Source organism: Cydia splendana, chromosome 4 (genome assembly GCF_910591565.1).
Source record: "Cydia splendana chromosome 4, ilCydSple1.2, whole genome shotgun sequence".
Lineage (NCBI taxonomy): Eukaryota > Metazoa > Arthropoda > Insecta > Lepidoptera > Tortricidae > Cydia > Cydia splendana.
Genome location: NC_085963.1, coordinates 17,513,182 through 17,533,559, shown reverse-complemented (window position 1 = coordinate 17,533,559; position 20,378 = coordinate 17,513,182). Strand labels below are relative to the sequence as shown.

Here is a 20,378-nt window from a genome sequence, read left to right as displayed (position 1 = left end):
CTGAAAAAATTAAATTGATTATTTTTAAAGCTAGATTCTGGGGCAAGGCCAATAGGATTGTATTTTCTATCCACGCAGAGTGCAGTTAACGATAACTGAGAAATATGTTTTAAAACTGATGGCTTTTCATAGAGTTTTATTAAATATGATATTAAAAGCCGTGACAAAAACAAGGTCATCGGTTTCTGTAATATTCACATGTTATACTTGTAAATTATTTGATCCAATTACTGATAAAAATCAATGAATTTGTAAACATAAAACTTTTGTGTAAAGGAGCGACATAAACATGACTTTTTGTTTTGACATTTTAGTTGCACAACTATTGATTATCTCTCGTATTGAGTTCTCCAACGTTCTATGTATGTGAGTATCTGATGAATCATAATATTTTGCACCGTATATTTAAGCTTGCGCGCCGCACGACAACATTCGCTCTGTGCCGTGCTGGAAGACTCACGTTTCTTGTTTGTTTTTACTGATTTTGTAAACGTAGTGTCTTTTTCAAGTCGATAATTGAATAGTTTCGGTTTTTTGGAATACCTGTTGCGCGCGCATATTTCGACGACTTTGTACGTTTCTTTGTTCTGTTGAAAACATTTAAAAGTCGGTAAATCTCATGGTAAGCTTGGAGTTAATTTAGTGTAGTTGATTTGTAATATTTATTTCAAACAAAATGGCGCCTCATAAGGAAAGTGGTACCAGTTGTTTACTTGCATTTTTAAATAGTTGCTCTTCAGAGTAATAAGTACTTAACATTAGTACTAAATTCGAGGTAGTAAGTTTTGTGCAGTGAATTATCATAGATTTCTCTCTTTCTTATTGTTGCATCATCTAATCTGGTAATTACAGACAAGGTTTAACTTTTAACAATTATTTATTTGTGAAACACCGTTTTTCTTTCTTTACCACATTTAAATGAATCTACTGAATTAATGTTCTAGGTATTCATTATTTTATTTTTCTTGAATTTGTAACTTTTTTAAAATCAATATTTCTTTCACAGACAATGGAAGACCTAGTGCAGTTTAAGGTGTTCACCTACTGGTCCCAAGACAGCCCCCCAGAGGTGCGCCGTTTCGGGATCGAGAAGAGTGTGGTCACCAGTTTCCACTACTTGAATGCCAAGCTGCAAGATGTCTTCCCTGGACTTAAGGGCAAGGCTTACACTGTTATGTGGAAAGGTAATTAAAAAATAACCATTGTTTGATATACTTAAAATTGGGACCACACAAAAAGTCAATGTTACAAGATTACTTTGCCCATTTGAGGCAAAAAAAAATCATTGTTACATGATTACTTTGCCCATCTCGGCAAGGGAAACCTTTGTGAGCATTTTGCATCTAACAGGGTTCAGTGTAAACACAGTCTGCTATCTGACTATGAAAATGACATGAATCATCAAAGTTAATTTAGATTAGATTGATAATGCTGTATAAAACTGCCTCAAAAATATTTGTATAATTAAATTGAAATTTCTTAAACTATACAAACAACCTTAATGTTGCTTGTAACTTTCCCTGTAACCATTTCACCAGTATATTTTTCAGTGCAACCATAGTTGCCTAAACATAGGGTCATTGCGCTAGTTTTCCTCCGGCTCTAGTTAACGTCTACTTGACGAAATTTGAATATAAATCTTCATTGCTGCACAAATTTGGACTTATTGCAATCTTTAATATCTAAACAATTTATCTATCTACATAAAAATTATATTTCGCAAGTAGCAAATTATTAAATGTATTATTTGCTAATCCGTCAAGTGGACGGAAACTAACACCGGACGGTAAACTGGCGCAATTACCCTATTGTCTAGTACTTTTTGCCTAACATTATATGAATATATGTAGTACCTAACTAGCTAGCTATAATGTAAGGCAATTAATGTGTGTTTGATATGTTTATGTGTCAGCATATTACACATCAATGGCATTATTCATAAACACGTTATTGCCCTAAATAGCTATGAATTATTTGTCTTTATCTATCATTTTGATTGATGTATATGTAAGAAAGGGATAAAACATAATTCAACTAAATCAGGTCCGTAAGTTTTATGAATAAGGGGGTAAGGGGGTATGAATCTTACCTATTTGTATTCTTATCTAGTTTCTCCTTTTGTTCAGACGAGGATGGTGATGAAGTTTCCATTTCATCGGATGATGAAATGATGATAGCGCTGTCTTCTCTCCAAGGCCACATTTACAAGCTGACCGTGAAACCTAAAATCCAAGACGGGGGGGACAAGGATGTTGACATCACAATCGCATTTCCGGAGGTCTCTTGCGGTAAGTAATTTTAAAAGCAGATTTTACAGGATCTACAATTTTAACCTCAGTGTCACTTTATAGTTCTTTAAATCCTGCATGTATAAAGGTGACAGTCCATTCCAACGATAGCAGCACTACCATTCATTTTACTATGGAAATTGACAATAACACTGACACGTTCGTACTAGTAGTGTAGCTGCGGTCAGAAATGGAATGTTACCCTATGAAAAACATACAATGTTATAGGGTGTACACTGTACAATATAGATTGCACGCTATAAAGGATTAAGATTTGTTAATTTTTAAAATGTGTACTTGATACTTGGTGACATATAGTTTCATATAAAGATAAAGATAGCCTTTATTGCTAGATATTATGTGTAGTTACATGTTTTATTTTATTTCCTCTATTTTTTAATTATTTCTAGCTTGTCCACTGAGATAGGCCTCCTCTAAAACCTTCCAGCGCTCTCTCTCTTCCGCGTTTCCTGACTCCAAGGTGGTCCAGCAACTTTCTTTATATGATATCTTACAAAAACAGAACATCCATTTATCTTGTATATTTGGTGACTTGCCTAAAGATATACATAGTCTTTTGGCTGATAAAGACGTCAACTGCGCGCGGCAGTTTTCGGACATAACAACAAGGTTCACGATGACGCGCCGCGCACTGTAAGCGAGGCGATCAATACAACAAGACAAAACCAGTAACTTTGAAGTTGCACTGAGTCATGTAGCATAATGATAAAGCAAAATTGATAGTACTTATCCTGCATGGCTAGCAACTAGATTAAAATATTTGGATTTGCCAAAACCGGTCATATTACCGAGGTTTTGGCTAAAAGTCTGTTTTGTTATCTCGCCAAGCAACTTTTACACAACAAAAATTAAAAAACCGGCCAAGTGCGAATCGGACTCGCGCGCGAAGGGTTCCGTACCATTACGCAAAAAATGCCAAAAAAATCACATTTGTTGTATGGCAGCCCCACTTAAATATTTATTATATTCTGTTTTTAGTATTTATTGTTAGAGCGGCAATATATCATCTGTGAAAATTTCAACTGCCTATCTGGGTTCATGAGATGCAGCCTGGTGACAGACATACAGACGGACAGCGGAGTCTTAGTAATAGGGTCCCGTGGGAACCCTAAAAACAATAAGCAAGTAAGATTACAAGTTTCATGAACACAAAACCGCGATTCGGTATTTCCTTTGCGTCAAATACAAGAGATGATGTTGCAGATTTGAAAGTTCCGTTACACATGAATACACAATTTGGTGAATTTGATCCATAAACTACGAGGATGCTCACGTCATTCCGATTTTAATATGCTAATTTATTTTTCTGTGGCTATTCTTGTATTATAAGTGGAAAAGTTGTTTGACTACTTTGAACTAATATGAGATCTTGTTATCAACAGTGCTTTAATACAATTTAATTATTAATTACTTACGTAGTTAATGTTATTAGTTTATTACTTTATTACAATCGGTTAGTTATGCATTATGCACTTGCAACATTATGACCATCACTGTATTGTGTGCTCTAATTATATACAATCGCATATAAATCTTATATTCAATTATAATTGAATATAAGCGTATACGCCAGGCCAATGACTTCGAATATTTTCCCTTGAGCTAGTAAAGTATTGCTTAAGATCTTGTTATCGCTTTACTGAAACTTTTGAAATTAGCGTTTTTAAGATTCTTTTTTCGTCTGTTTACGTACTTGACTTCAGTGTCAGAAATCGTCACGACAGTGATTAATAATTGTTTTCGCCTTGAATAATATAATCATACACACACAAGCCATGCTGTTGTCAATGTGCAGAGAGTGTAAAATGTCATAATCTTATTTCGAGTGGTTGGCGTAGGCACTAGATTTTGCCATGCCATCGCCATTTCAAGTACGAGATTTTATGCATCTATAGAGAATCACATAAGCCTGGAAGTAAAAAAAGGTTTTGATATAATTCAGTTTTCAAGTGCTTGGAATTGAGGGGATAAAATGAGTAAATCTTATTTCTTATTCTAAACATTAATATTTGTTGAACAGGCCTCACAGGCCCCTCCGCGCACCACATCGGCGTGGTTTGCGACAACTGCGAGACCCCAGTATCCGGCTACCGCTACAAATGCACCGTGTGCGCAGACTTCGATTTGTGCTCCCGCTGCGAGGCCGCCGGCAACCATCCGGAGCATTGCATGGTGCGCGTGCCCGCGCCGAGCATGCCGGTTAGTACCTGTTACTAGGGCAGCTACCCATTTCATGGGATTGTAGTCTTTATATATATGGGACTATGGTGGGTACTGATACAACTACAAATGTACCGTTTGTGCCGACTACGATTTGTGCTCCCGCTGCGAGGCCGCTGGCAACCATCCGGAGCATTTCATGCGCGTGCCCGCTCCAAGCATGCCGGTTAGTACTTTAACGTTAGATAAGTATTCCATGGGATTGTAGTCCTTATATTGTAGACTTATAGACTAATCAATTCCTATAGTCCCAATACGAAAACCGTGTCTGCAAGCTTGACGTCGCGTACCGTTATCGAAAAGTTCATGATCATAATGTTAAAAAAATCTTACAGCGTGCCATGATCCGAGCGGCGATCAAGCGCTCCCGCCACTTCCTGAAATCCGTCGCCAACAACGCCGAAGAAGAATCCCACAAACGCCACCGTCGTGACCGCAGCGCCGAGAAGAAGCACGACCATCACCGCGACCACCACCGTGACCACCACCGCGACCGCCGCTCGCGCCCCAGCTGGCTCGACACCTTCGCTACTTACATGAACGAGTTCGCCAACTTGGCCGGCGATATTGACCTTGACACCTTGAACAAGGATCAGAAGAAGGAACAGCAGACACCGCCTAATACGGCTGAGCCGAGACCGAGCACGTCGGAGACGCAGTGCCCTTTCAAGCCGGCAATGGGCTGCCCGTTCAAACCAACCGCTGAAGCCAAATCAGGTGTGTATTGCAAATATATATGCATATCAAGTTTCTATTTAAAATTTTGTGGTAATACAATAAATCACTAATTACGATAATAATTTGTGTATGTAACAGGAAAATAAAATCATTGGCAAGACAACTCGCAAAGCGAGAAAGATCGTTAGCGATCACAATGACTCGCCGTGTAATATTTAAACTGTGTAAAGTTCATACTTTACATGGAAACTACATACAAAATTACAAATATTATGTGCATCCTCACTAGTTCGGCCTAAGTGGTCAGGTCACACGTACTGCGCATTAACCCTTTAATGCTCAAAAAAAATTTTCTAATTTTTTCTGCTTTTAAGCACATAAATGAGTTCTTAGGGGTAATATAAAGTACAGAAAAATAATAAAAAAAATATTTTGTATATGATCTTCTAGAAAACATATGTTAAGAATACTCAACATTGCCCAACTTTCACAATATTACCATTGGCAACCAATGTTGAGTACTCTCAACATTGCGCATGATTTAGAGATAATGAAGAAATAAAAAAATTATAGTTTTTAACAAAAAGTTTCTATTGAGCGTCATGAAAAGAGTAGAAACCATTTGTTTTTGCTACTAGGCGAGACATAATATCAATTTTGAATATGTTCGTGTATCCTATTTTGCAATACGTTCAAGGTGTACACTGATTTTATATACTGAACTACAAGATGTGGAGGTCTTGGAACTTGAAGCTTCTAAAAAAAACAGGGCCCAGCCCTGTTTTTAGGTTTCCATACCCAAAGGGTAAAAACGGAACCCTATTACTAAGACTCTACCACAGTCTGTCACCAGGCTGTATCTCATGAAAGTCATGAACCGTGGTAGCTAACAGCTACACAGTTGAAAATTTCGCAGATGATGTATTTCTGTTGCCGCTGTAACAACAAATACTAAAAAGTACGGAACCCTCGGTGGGCGAGTCCGCCTCGCACTTTTCTAGTTTCTTTTTAGCAGCTCCATTGCTAGTTGTGTTGTAGTCTTAATTTATTCAGTAGCATAGTCTTTTCAGTAGCTCCTGCTTGTCGCCGATACAACAACCAGACATTATTTACTTTTATCTATAAAATCTGGATATCCAAAGAAGTTCGTAAACCTCATTCGCCAATTCCACAATGGTATGAAAGCGCAGGTTCAACAGGAAAACGAACTCTTTGAGGAGATCCAGGTTACAAGCGGAGTGAAGCAGGGATGTGCCATGGCACCCACACTATTTGCCATATACATGCTTCTCAGTGGAGACAACCAAATGTGAGGGGCCTGAGAAAGGTGTCTTAAAGGTTCAGGGCGAAGTCTAAAGTGCAACGAGTCTCCATATTAGAGATACTCTACGCTGACGACGTATGCCTTATGTCTGGCAGTATGTCGCATCTCCAAAGCTACGTTGATGCATTAAATCGCCAAAGCCGCTCCCATGATATCAAGTTTGAGACTAAGATAAGCATCTATAAGGCCGTAATAATCCCAGTCCTGTATGGCGCAGAGATACGATACCTGTACAAGCCAGATATCAAAAGACTAGACACGCACCACCTAAGATGTCTAATGTTTAGGTACTCAGAATTAAATGGCAGGACCGTATTCCAAACTCTGAGGTTCTGCGTCGTTCCGGGATGTACGGCATGGAGGCACTATTGATGCAGCGTCAGCTCAGGTGGTGTGGGCATGTTCTTCGGATGGACGATCGCCGACTGCCTAAAGCTATATTCTAACAGAATTAGCAGAGGGCAAGCGGAAGCACGGCGGACATGCTCAAGCGTCACCTAAACGTGTGTGATATCGATCCTGCTCGTTGGGATGGGAAGAGCTCGCTGCAAAACGGTCATCTTGGCGGTCCACCACCTTTGAATTCATCAAGTCGTGGATGTTGCATCTTCCCTTATATTAACCTTATCTTCGCACTGGTAAAATTACTTAACAGCCTAACAAGAATGTACTTTATTCATAGCGTCGCAGTGTTAAGAATGCTCAACATGCGTTACACTAAGTATATTTCTAAGAATCTCGCAATGTTGAGCATTCTCAACACGCATAATGGTAACCCAGTCCTGTGTTAGTTAGGCTTCTATTGTGTTATAAAAACATAAAAACACAAAGCACACACCCTCAAGAACACATTGTAATAGTATTTCAATCGAGATTACAGGTATAAATATCTTTTAATATTTTTTAATTAACTTGCGTCCTGAGGTCAATTGCTGTCGTGACACCATTTTGCCATTATCTGTCAAAATACGTGCGCCTGGGCAATAATCTCACTCGTCGAAGATGGGTTAGGTTTTAAACTATCATTTTATTAAAAAAAGTACTGAGTTTAAGTGAAAATTACGTTGCAATATTTTTTTGATTCTAATGTTAAGCATACTCAACATTGCGAATTAAAGGGTTAAGCATCCTATTTCATATGTAGCTCAAAACATATGAGAAATAATTATTCTATTTTTACCCCATGCCAACAGACAACTCCGCACCAAAGCCAACAGAGTGTCCCTTCAAACCATCCACCACCACAACACCAAACCCTGAACTTCCCCCGTTCAACCTCCCATTCGGACTGGACCTCAATGTTCTGCAGACGCTTCTTCAAACCCACTTGTCTAATCAGACTCCTCGTGACCAGAACATGCGAGAGGAAGGTCAAGGTGATAGGAAGACCACTGATGACGCAGAAAGCGTCAAGTCTGATAAAGCCAGCACCTCTGACAGAGCCAGTGTCAAGTCCAATGAGTCTGTGATTTCTAATGACGTGAAAAAGGAGCCGTCTTTGGACAAAGCTGATGACTGGATGATGGTCAATCAGGACAAGGGTATGTATATCTCAGCTTTACGTTTTAAAAATTTGTTGGACAAATAGGAGTATTTCAACAGTTACTTATATAGATAATTCAAATAAATACATTATATTGAGACTAAAATAACAATGTCTAAACTTAAATCTACTTATACCAATTATTTATTTCCTATAGATATTCAATAATGGACATAGTTCAAAGCAGGCAATCTAAAAGCAACAAATCAATTATGTAAATTGATTATTAATGCCTCTTCATATGAACTATGATCTTTGTTCCTAATCACCACATTTCGGTGCAGATCTGGTGGACCTGGCTTATGTGAATGTTCAGCCAACCGCTCCGGAACAGGGCCCGATTGGGTTCAACCTTCCCGAAGAATTCCAGCAGCGCGTCAACATCTCCGGTGGTAATCTGTACCCGCCTCTCAATATGGCTACTGCAGGTAATTAAAAAACTCTTCTATGTATGCATGTCGCGCTGTCTTTATTGACATCATAAATATTGCTGTCAAAGGGTCATATTAAATCATATTTAATGAAATAAAATATTCTTTTACTTATTAAATATATTAAAAACGGGTCGGGTCGGGTATTCTATTACTTGTTTATTTTCCGTTATTCTACTCTACCAACTTGTCTAGTCGCCTTGTTTATAGTAAGTCGCCAGTAATTGTGGTCTTTCTAAACTTTTGCTTTGATATGGTGCATTCACTGATTATCCTCATTCAGCCTTTGTTATATTATGAGTTCTGTAAAAGATTGTTAGACGTATCAAATAGAATACTTCTGTAAATGTTTAAAAACAATATATGTTGATGCATGCAGAAAAACGTACTGCTAAGTGTATATTACCTCCCTTAAAATTTGTAACTAGAGTAGGTAGCTGCCAAGATTTGCAAAGCGACTAGTTTAACAGAAGTCGCGGGCTCACTTCACCCGTGCCACAAGTTTTTTCATTGTCTTGTCTCATTTGTTATCATATGCAAACATTGACCCGATTTTAATATCTAGTGTTGAATACTAAAGAAGCCGAAGTGCCCTCGAGCCAGGCTGCCGCCGCGCCCGCGCCTGCGCAGCCCGCCCCCGCCCCCGCCGCCGCCGCCGCCGCGCCCGCGCAGACCCCCAGCCCGCAGCCGCAGCGTCACCCTTGTAAGTAAATTGACATTTTTAACTACACCACAAACTCATTGTAATTAAATTGTACTTTTTGTCACTACATCTTCAAATTGCACAAAAGCAAATCGTGGTTATTTCACTGTTATAAAACTGGGAAATATTACAGTTATCGACGTTATCGTACTGTGAACTATTACTAAGGAAAAACAAGAAGTTTAATTACACTGGTTGTGAGCCCAAATTTCAGTGTAGACAACCCAGCTAGCTTAATAATACAACTAGCAAAAATACAACAAATAATAAGTGCCGTTTCAAAACAACATTTGTGGGTCTTTATAAACTAAAAATAGAAAAATCTCATAAATCTATTATGTAATTCCGTTGCTCTATCCAGAATATTTATAAAGTCTTTTAATATACGAAACTTGGCACACGTCTACAAATTCGCGTGAAAGATTACGAAAACATTTCCATGCCGAAAACAATGAAATACTTATACATAGACAAAACGGAATTTGTTTTGTACGTTCAATAATGTTAAATTTTATCACAACATGAGTCACTAGTATTTTGATGTATTACTGATAGCATCGCAATAACGGTCTGAAAACCCTCAACGGATAAGATAAATTGTACTAGATTCGCTTTGTTCTACTTTTACTGTTTAATTTTATGGCGATACTATTTAATAACATGATCACGAGGCTAGTAGTATTCATGATGTTCTTTCACGATTCATTTATGATTTATTTTTGCTGTCGACGTTCAGTTTCCTTATATTGGTACAAAATATGTATCATCTACCACCACAACAGAACTTCAACTAGTTACAAAAAGCTTGATAAAGACTTGGATGATGTCTTGGTGGTCCAGATGGCAGAGCGCTGGAGTATCGATCCAGCGGCCGTGAGTTCAAGTCTCACCCAAGACAGTAATTTTTAAATTTATTCTAAGCTTACTAACAGCATCGTTCGCAGACGTTTCTGCTTGCTAAAAATTAAAAACTTGATAGTTAAAGCTTTTTTGTAACAATGTCCCCTAATATTTATTATTTATTTATTTTATTCTTCCATAGAACTAGTTACAATTTCCACGTCTTGCCGTTGCAACATGCTGAATAGGGTCCTTATACCGTCGTTTGTGTAAGTCCTATGTTTGTCATTTGTTCACGCCATTTTCACTCCCTCCTAATATCGATTGAAAGTGTTTTTGCACCACAAATTTCCTACTTCATTGAGTAAGGGAGATGGCATATGAGGTTGGTGAAACTGCTCCCTAAAGCTCTGGTTTCCTAGGGTAGCGGTGCCGTCATATAGCGGCCGTCTCCATACAAAATACTACGGCATCCATATTTAGCCATATTACTTTGTATGGAGACGGCCGCTATATGACGGCACCGCTATCCTAGGAAAACAAAGCTTTAGCACTATATTTGGCTGGTTTAGGGCTAGAAATCGACAATAAATGACACTGAATCTTCCCATTAGCATTTGTGTATACTCGGTACAGTCACCTGCAATAATATTTGATACAAAGCGGCCTCATAAATATCTGACACGATTTTATTCGTAGTGCAATAAGATCGAATCATATATTTTGCTGCTTTCGCTGTGTAACATATTACTGCAGGTGACTGTACACGCCACCGCTTTAAACGCGTTGGCTAGTCTGCGACTTCGACGGACCATAGTCCCTGCCAGAGTTGGGCAAAAATTAACTTGAATAAGAATAAGAATAAAAACAGAAATTTTATTCTTATTCAAATCGATTTGAATTAGAATTATTCTTGCACTAGTTATTTTAGAATAAAATTAAGGTGAATAAATCATGTGACTTTTATTTTAAATGCGGAATAAAAAACAGAATAATTATTCTAGAAGTGGGCCTATTCTAACTAAGGTTTTATTCAATTAAAATGTTATTTAGAATTAAGTTAATTTTTGTAGTACAATCGGTTATATTTTGTAAGTTGATTTTCACCCTTCTATTTAAAAGTCGAATTGATTTGATATTTGTTACTATAGTTTAGGTATAGTACACATTGAAGAGTTCCGCTATACACTATCTAGTTCTATCATCCGATCAGGGTGCTTAGCCAACATACCAAACGTTGACCCTCCGTAGAGTTGCGCATAGTCTCTCTCTATCACTCTTACATATTAGTGCGATAGAGAGACAGATAGCGTTTCGTTGTCGTAGCGCAAACGTTTCGCATGTTGGCTACGCTCCCAATGTGCCTAGCCAAGATGCCAATTTTTGTTTTTATTTTAATAACCGAATCATTAGGTAAATTTAGCTGTTCTGGGGGTCTAGCCAACATGCCAATCGCTTGCGCTCCAACAACGAAGCGCTTTGTCTCTATCACTCTTACATATTAGTGCGATAGAGAGACAAAGATAGCGTTTCGTTGTCGTAGCGCAAACGTTTGGCGTGTTGGCTACGCTCCCAATGTGCCTAGCCAAGATGCCAATTTTTGTTTTTATTCTTATAACCAAATCATTAGGTAAATTAAGCTGTTCTGGGGGCCTAGCCAATATGCCAATCGCTTGGGCTCCAACAACGAAGCGCTTTCTTTCTCTATCACTCTTACATATTAGTGCGATAGAGAGACAAAGATAGCGTTTCGGTGTCGTAGCGCGAACGTTTGGCATGTTGGCTACGCTCCCAATGTGCCTAGCCAAGATGCCAATTTTTGTTTTTAATTTAATAATCAAATCATTAGGACAATTTAGCTGTTTTTAGCGCTTTCTTTCTCTATCACTCTTACATATTAGTGCGATAGAGAGACAAAGATAGCGTTTCGTTGTCGTAGCGCGAACGTTTGGCATGTTGGCTACGCTCCCAATGTGCCTAGCCAAGATGCCAATTTTTGTTTTAAATTTAATAACCAAATAATTAGGACAATTTAGCTGTTTTTAGCGCTTTCTGTCTCTATCACTCTTACATATTAGTGCGATAGAGAGACAGAGATAGCGTTTCGTTGTCGTAGCGCAAACGATTGGCATATTGGCTACGCACCCAAGGTGCCTAGCCTAGATGACAATTTTTGTTTTTAATTTAATAACCAAATCATTGAGTAAATTTAGCTGTTCTGGGGGCCTAGCCAAGATGCCAATCGCTTGTGCTCCGACAACGCAGGACTTTCTGTCTCTATCACTCTTACATATTAGTGCGATGGAGAGACAGAGTTACCGTTTCGTTCTCGTAGCGCAAACGATTGGCATATTTTAATTTGATAACCAAATCTTTGGGTACAATTTAGCTGTTCAGGGGGCCTAGCCAATATGCCAATCGCTTGCGCTTCAACAACGAAGCAAATTCTGTCTCTATCACTCTTACATATTAGGGGCTGTCCATAAATTACGTCATCGATTTTTGACGATTTTCGACGACGACCCCCCTAAAATCATCCAAAAATCTTATGCTTCGAATGACCCCGTTTCCTCCTACGTCATGCTACCATCATCCGATGTCCAGAACCCCCCTCCCCCCCCTAATTTGAAATGACGTAATTTATGAATTGCCCCTTAGTGCGATAGAGAGACAAAGATAATAGCGTTTCGTTGCCGTAGCGCAAACGTTTGGCATGTTGGATATTACGCTCCAAAATAAAAACAAAAATTAGCATCTTGGCTAGGCACATTGGGAGCGTAGCCAACACGCCAAACGTTTGCGCTACGACAACGAAACGCTATTTCTGTCTCTCTATCGCACTAATATGAAAGAGTGATAGAGACAGAAAGCGCTTCGTTGTTGGAGCGCAAGCGATGGGCATGTTGGCTAGGCCCCCAGAACAGCTAAATTTACCTAATGATTTGGTTATAAAAATAAAAACAAAAATTGGCGTCTTGGCTAGGCACATTGGGAGCGTAGCCAACACGCCAAACGTTTGCGCTACGACAACGAAACGCTATTTCTGTCTCTCTATCGCACTAATATGAAAGAGTGATATAGACAGAAAGCGCTTCGTTGTTGGAGCGCAAGCGATTGGCATGTTGGCTAGGCCCCCAGAACAGCTAAATTTACCTAATGATTCGGTTATTAAAATAAAAACAAAAATTGGCATCTTGGCTAGGCACCTTGGGTTCGTAGCCAATATGCGAATCGTTTGCGCTACGTCAACGGAACGCTACCTCCGTCTCTCTATCGCACTAATATGTAAGAGTGATAGAGACAAAGCGCTTAGACCAGCTAAATTGAACCTAATGATTTGGTTAGTAAATTAAAAATAATACGGTTACTGAAACTATGCGTTATGCGACAGTCAATTTGTAAGATTTTATTCCATAAAATAGGTATAAATTAGACAAGAGACTAACTACTATTACATCTACCTAACTATACGTAATTAGTACCTATACGGTACCCGGACTACATTTTTATTCGTGGAATATTATTTCGATTAAAAATCATGATTATATTTATTTGATTAAGAATAAGTTATTCTCATTCAATTTTTTCTCATACGAATTATTCCCGACTAAAATTATTTGAATATTTTTGACGGGAATAAAATCGAGATGATTTTATTCCTACGAATTCTTATTCAAATAATGATTTTATTCTTGAATGCCCAACACTGGTCCCTGCCACTCATGAGTAGAATAATTATTAATGACATTATTGTTAACCTTCTATCGCATACAGATGCAGACCCATTCTACCCATAGTTTAGTGTGGATTGTAGACTCAAATAAATATTCCTTTTTTGCTCAATATGGTTTCTTCATTCCCCAGCTCCGCACATCGAGGCATCCATCCAGCAGATGCTGTCCATGGGCTTCACCAACGACGGCGGCTGGCTCACCCAGCTGCTCGAGAGCAAGGATGGCAACATCGCCGCCGTACTCGACCTGCTCACCCCTGTCAACCCTAAGCAGAAGTAAAGCGGCGAACTGGGCACTTCTTGTTTTGTTATACATCATTTGTCACCAATGGAAACATCGTAAGAGTGACTAGCACAAACAATTACAGCAGCGACTACGCACCACCATCATAAAGACCTCTCTGAAAAGAGTACAGCGTTACATTGATAACATGAAAATGAGTAGGTATTTGAATAATCTATTCCATAAAAGCGAGACGAGCGCGCGCAAACATCTCGCCGCGTGTGCGCAACGATTTCGCTGCGTACTGTCATACTGGAATGGGAGCGAAGTCGTTGCACGCTCGCACCGAACTCGTTGTGCGCTCGCGGCGACTTCGCTGCTTGCTCACGTCGCTTTCAACTCGCTCGCAAATCGCCAGTGAGGCCCCGCTCTAAGTAACCAGGAAGTGCCTGAAGGAAGTTAGTGGCGCGACAATAACGCCATCTTTTAAGAATAATCCCGCATTATTTTAAATAAAGTACATATTATCCATAACTTTATATGTATCGTCATTATAACGAGATATTAGCATTTCATGTGGATATATTCTAAGAGCATTATTACATTGGGAATTACTAACTCCACATGAATTTTGATGTTTGAAATTAGTTTAAAACTATTTTTAATTATAGATTATACTTGGCGTGTATTCATGCAATTATTCAACTGAATGTTGTGCAATTACTATTCCATAATGAATGTTATAAAATAATCATAGACATTTATTATAATGTAGGTTGTCTACTTGCCTAAGTTTACTCAACGATTACACATTTATTAGAATTATTCTTTTTATTTGATTACTTTTGATTTGTAAGAGAAGTTAGGTACTCTTTATATTTCTTTACTGTTAAAATATGATTATACATATTGAATTTATTGTTTTGATATTCCCTCAATTCAGTCATCTTCTCTTTGATATTCATAGTTCTGGAAATATCTAAAATATGTCATCACTTGGTGTATTGAATGGTATAGCAACTACGCACTATAGATACTATAATATTACTTGCTGTTAATGAAATAGATTTGAATGTGAGGGAAGAAAAGACTGGCTTGGCCTACACTAGACAGGAATGGATGTGATATCTAAAGTGTGATGCTATTGTTAAGGGTTAATGTTAATTATAGATTACGAAAATGTATCTGAATGTATACTTAATTAAATAAAGGCGTATGGGAAAACATATGTAGTTTTTTTAAAAAACCTAGTATACTTAAGATTTTATTTGAGAAATCCATAGGAATGCTTTTTTAGACCGACAGTTTCCTTTCGTTCTCGTAGAAGTGCGTCTCCTAAAGCTTCATCTAGAGATTTGGCAGCAATTCTGAAAAGAGAACGAAATTCATAAAATTCGGCTAATTTAGACTGGCAGCAATGAATGGTCGAAAAACATTAGCTGTTCTATTTCTCTAATCTTTATTTTTGGTAATTATTTTTTAACAAAATAAGGTTTCTAATAACCTTGTTTAACCCTTAAATGGATGATGATGTAGATCAACATCGTATATTTTGATGGCCCGTGGCTCAATATGCAGGTATCCAAAATGACATTTATTACTTTTTTTTTATCATGCATATACGGGTTAATTGACGACCTGAATACAATTCTATGAACTCTATAGGATTCATTAACCTTTTGGACGCCAATGACCGATATATCCGCACCGCAGGTCCAACGCCAAAGACGGATTAATCGGTCACAGACCACAGAGCAACATAGACCTACGTGCATATGCATAAAGTTCAATTTCAGTTTTGACACTTCGGTGACGTGGCGTCCGAGTGGCAGCTTTTGTGTTTGACATGGCGTCGAAAAGGTTAAATTACGTTTCTGGATAATAGCATAGCATCCTGACGTCTTTTAGGTGCCAGACTCCTTTTCATATGGCTATCATAGTTCAAAATGTACTTCAGGTGCTTTTAGGGTCTCTCTGGTATAATCAATCCTCATGGTTAGCAGACAGCACTTACATTCCTTGGTTGATGGCATCCTTGAGCGTCTTCGGCGCCACGCTGCCCGGGCCGTTCATGGCTATAGTGGTGCACTTGCCGCCTTCGGGAGCCTCCAGGGCTTCCGTGCTGTAGTGTCGGGGGTTTCCCGAAACTCCAACTACGAGAGAGATGACGCTGCAGCTTTCTTCTTCGGCTGATGGGTCTACAACGCACTTGTCCCCGATTTTGCATAATGTTACCTGTGAATTGTAATAATAACATGTTTTAAGTTGGCTTTGCGAAAGCTAGCTTGCGAAGTGGTGTGAGGAGCTAGGCGGATTACTGTGTCAGGCATTTGTTGGCACCTATTCAAACAACGCCTTGTGAGTATAGACAAGATAATTTATTGATAAAAAACCCGATTAGCTCGGCCGAGGCGGCGCGCGCGAGGCACGTTTACACTGGCCGTTTGTGCGCGAGGAAATTGCCTCGCGCGTATGCTTGCTCTGTGTGGACCCGGCTATTGGGTTTTAAAACATTTCAAATTTTATGATATGTTAATTTTAAACCCAAAGTTAGGTTGGGTTTAGTTAACCCTGCTCGTCATAATCAAGGGTTTTTTTTTCCTTTTGCAACCTAATCCCAAGGATTGGTGCAGTAACCAGTTTTCATAAAAGTGGCTGTCATATGACCTTTAAAAAAAAAGAGAAATCAGGCCTTAAATATAGATTAAAAGATAATAAAAATATTAACCAAGAGTGGTGCACTTCCAACATCTAACAGTTTGCTATCATAGGGATCGTCAGACAGCTGCAAGTCAACATTTCCTCCGTCCATCAATGCTGCCTTTACGAGGGGAATCCTGGTATTGAACAACGCCGCTTTGACGGCTAGGGAGACTGCATCACACAGGTTACCACCGCTTTCAAGAATCTGGAATTGCAAATGTAAAGAGCTGTGTTAATGCCATATGGTTTTTCAGGTGTCCCCAAAGCTGGCAAATGAGTGTCATTTGCAAACCTCTTATGCACTGCACAGGTGTATGCGGTTTTTTGCAAATGATTGGTGAATAACGCATTAGCTTCACATTAACCTTTTGGACGCCAATGACCGATATATCCGCACCGTAGGTCCAACGCCAAAGACCGATTAATCCGTCACAGACCACAGAGCAACACAGACCTACGTGCAATATGCATAAAGTTGAATTTCAGTTTTGACACTTCGGTGACGTGGCGTCCGAGTGACAGCTTTTGTGTTTGACATGGCGTCGAAAAGGTTAATCAGACCTGAAGGCACCTTCATATAATGATATTAGGCATAATTTCTCGACAATTGTGTGGAATGTGTACAATGCTTGCTTACTATGTGCATAGACTAAAAAGTACCGACTGTTTTGTAATACTTGGTAATGCAGATGCACAGTGAAATGCCAAAACAGATTGTTCAGTGACATTATGAAAAGTAGAAACAAGAAAGATCTAAAAGCTTTATGCTGAATCAAACTGTATAGACCCTGAGTTTAAAAGTGCATATTATTGAAAACATAACTTTAATCAAGCTCTTACCAAAACATCAATGTACAACTTCCAACACTGCTTTCCCTCTAAGATGGACAGTTGCTTGAGATCAAATGCTTGTGAGGAGTGATAGGCTCGCTGCATGAGGTTTGCTATGCTGTTAGCAAGCTGTTCTCCTCCCCGACCTTCAAATTCTGGGGTTGCATTTGCAGAGCTAGAATTAAAAATATAAAAATATGATTTAAATGGATATTTTAATACACTATTAATTTCTTAGCTTGCTAGTGGACATGTGGGGTAATGTGGGGTAACAACATTTTTTTTCCTTTGCCTGAAGCAAGAGAAACGGTATGATGAAATTGATGAATGATGATTCCCAACAAGTGTTCATCTTGCCGCGATGTTTCTCTTACCCCATCTAACCTTATTCAACTATGAATTAAGTAAATGGGTTCCTACTTTGAACCTGGTTTTTAGCAGTAGAGTACTTTGTATTTTAAGTAATTCACTAAAATCTATTGTTTTGCATACCTAAAGTAAAATATTCCCAGGCTAAAGGGGTCATCCATTAATTACGTCACACGAATTTCTAGGGTTTTTTTACCCCTCCCCCCTTCCTTGTCACACTTGGTCACATTTGGCAAACCCCTCCCCCCCTGGTGTGACGTCACATTTGTTCAACGAAATCGGCAAATATTTATTTAATTATTTTATCAAAATATTTTTGACAAAAGAAATATTAGTAATTTTATAACCCAAAACTGATTAAGAAATTAAATTAATCGAATAAAAACGATTATCGTTTCAACTTGTTATTTAACTGTATAGTGAATAAAATAATTTAAATAAATTTTCGGTTACTGACGAAGTTAAAGTGACATCACAAAGTTTATGACTCCCCCCTCCCCTTGTCACAACATGTCACATTTTCTTGACCCCCTCCCTCCCCCTAAACGTGTGATGTAATTAATGGATGACCCCTAAATGGGTATGATTTCAGAAAGACAGAAACTGGAATAGGTGTTTATTCATGTATTTGTTTATTAGGATCACCAACAGAACATTCAATTGACATACTATAAGTTACAAACTGATAAATGGGTATTTATCAGTATTTGTCCAAACAAATTATATAATAGAAAAAAATAAAAGAATGGCAACAAATGCCATACAGTTTTAAGGCTTATTGCTGAATCATACTCAGCTGACGCCTGTTTCCATTGTGGTAGATATATATTTGCACACAACTCACCAATCAACAAAGAACTCTATCTTTCCTAAGTCTGGTTTGTCAGGTTTTGGTACATCAATTTCAGTTTTTACACCAACAAGTATATCCGTATTGGCTAAACGAAGCCTGGCCGATCCACTAGCATGGCTGACTACATCAGTTTCTAACTCCATGGGCCTGTAATCTATGTTTGATCGCCCATCTGAACGGTAATCATCCTGCAATAAATAATAAATATAAAATGTGCTTATTTTCAGACAACTTATAGGTCCATAGCATTGTTAGTACTTAAACAAATTAAAAACTAAAATTAATACTAAATTTTACACTAAGAGACAAAAACTAAAATGAGTGAGAGAACTTCTCCTTCCTCGCGTTATCCCGGCATTTTGCCACGGTTGTGGCCTGGGGTCCGCTTGACAAATGAGTGAGAGAACAATAGATGTAAAATAAAATCTCGCTTTACTTCATATACATAATAACTAAAGTGTACCCATTGGGCAAAGCATGCAAGCGTAGAGAATACAGTTTCTAAGCATTCAACACATCAAAATCAAAAATGTCTTTATTGCAAGCTTATGGTACATTTACAATAGTAAAGATGTTACAATGTTTACCAGAACACATAATCTACCCATCAGAGCATTCAATAGGTAAATAGCATAAAATACATGTGTTATTTATTTAATTTAAACAACTTTTGATTAATGTTTTGACTAGGTTAGGATTGTTAGGAATAATACTTACTTGTACGCCGTGAAGAATAAATACTTTTTCCGATGGACTTAATAATAGGTTAGCCATGTTCTAATGGAATAGATAGCACTGTAGCATAGCACAAAACAAGGCAACTAAATTACTGAATTTACGTTTGTAAAGACAACATAAATCCAGTACATGTGAATATGACAGTTTACTGACACTGACAGTTGACACTTGTGACACTACTGACATGACATGGTCCAAAACGTTTGTTTGATACTTTATAAAATGTTCACGAGTTTTCGGATACGAACGGAACATGACTGTAACGAAATTATGCTGTTCATGAACAGGTTACGATATATTATTTAATTATACATGTCACAATATAGTTATGTTCGGTTTGTACTACATGTATATTTATTACAGAATTATGAAAATGGATGTTCAGTTTCAATTGGCACCTTTAGCTGATATTTCAATGATTAACAACGAAAGTAATAAAAATATTTGAAATTAATAAAAGATGAAATTAAGAACAAAACGGACAACCCGAAACACACCAAGCGAACCTCGCGAAAAAAAATGCAATCAAAAATAGTAAAACGAAAAGGATACAAATGTTGCACCACCTTTTTTTAGGGTTCCGTAGTCAACTATAGGTGTCAATGTCCGTCTGTCGGTCCGTCCGCGGCTTGGTGTGGGGTGTACGTTACATAGGTCTTTCAAAACGAATATCGGTCTACAAGAGTTTGATAAAATAAATATTTTCGAAAATAATCGCTCCAAAAGAAACTTCGACGACTTCGACTGGCCTGACTTTATGTGTACAGAATAGACTTTAATTTTCTAATTGAGCCCCCGCGTTGTTTTTAGCACTTTAATAAGACTAAGCAACACTACAATCATTGTACCTATCTACTTATGTAGTAAGTAGCGATACCAG

The 20,378-nt window shown here is 38.2% G+C and overlaps 2 protein-coding genes across 6 annotated transcripts; one reads left to right on the top strand and one right to left on the bottom strand.

The window, feature by feature from the left end:
- The first annotated feature begins 345 nt into the window (after nt 1-345).
- LOC134790072 (sequestosome-1-like) lies at nt 346-15,230 on the top strand. Of its 5 annotated transcripts, none has more exons than XR_010144155.1 (10): nt 346-366; nt 1,007-1,184; nt 2,127-2,288; nt 4,330-4,508; nt 4,865-5,246; nt 7,725-8,072; nt 8,359-8,502; nt 9,086-9,208; nt 10,251-10,317; nt 13,913-14,048. XR_010144155.1 is itself a non-coding variant. In XM_063760835.1 (9 exons), exons 1-9 carry the CDS (start codon nt 361-363, stop codon nt 14,059-14,061), a joined length of 1,671 nt encoding a protein of 556 aa, XP_063616905.1. In that variant the 5' UTR covers nt 346-360; the 3' UTR covers nt 14,062-15,230. The 5 variants fall into 5 exon arrangements, 3 of the variants coding, with proteins under 3 accessions (XP_063616905.1, XP_063616903.1, XP_063616904.1); XR_010144154.1 differs by having other exon boundaries at nt 9,071-9,208; XM_063760835.1 differs by lacking the exon at nt 10,251-10,317 and having other exon boundaries at nt 13,913-15,230.
- LOC134790074 (exosome complex component RRP42) lies at nt 14,833-19,617 on the bottom strand. Its single transcript, XM_063760838.1, has 6 exons — nt 19,478-19,617; nt 18,752-18,948; nt 17,548-17,713; nt 16,733-16,912; nt 16,019-16,239; nt 14,833-15,371 (listed from the first exon to the last, which is right to left on the bottom strand). The coding sequence occupies exons 1-6, from the start codon at nt 19,532-19,534 to the stop codon at nt 15,269-15,271; spliced, it is 924 nt and encodes a 307-aa protein (XP_063616908.1). The 5' UTR covers nt 19,535-19,617; the 3' UTR covers nt 14,833-15,268.
- Between the last annotated feature and the right edge of the window lie 761 nt (nt 19,618-20,378).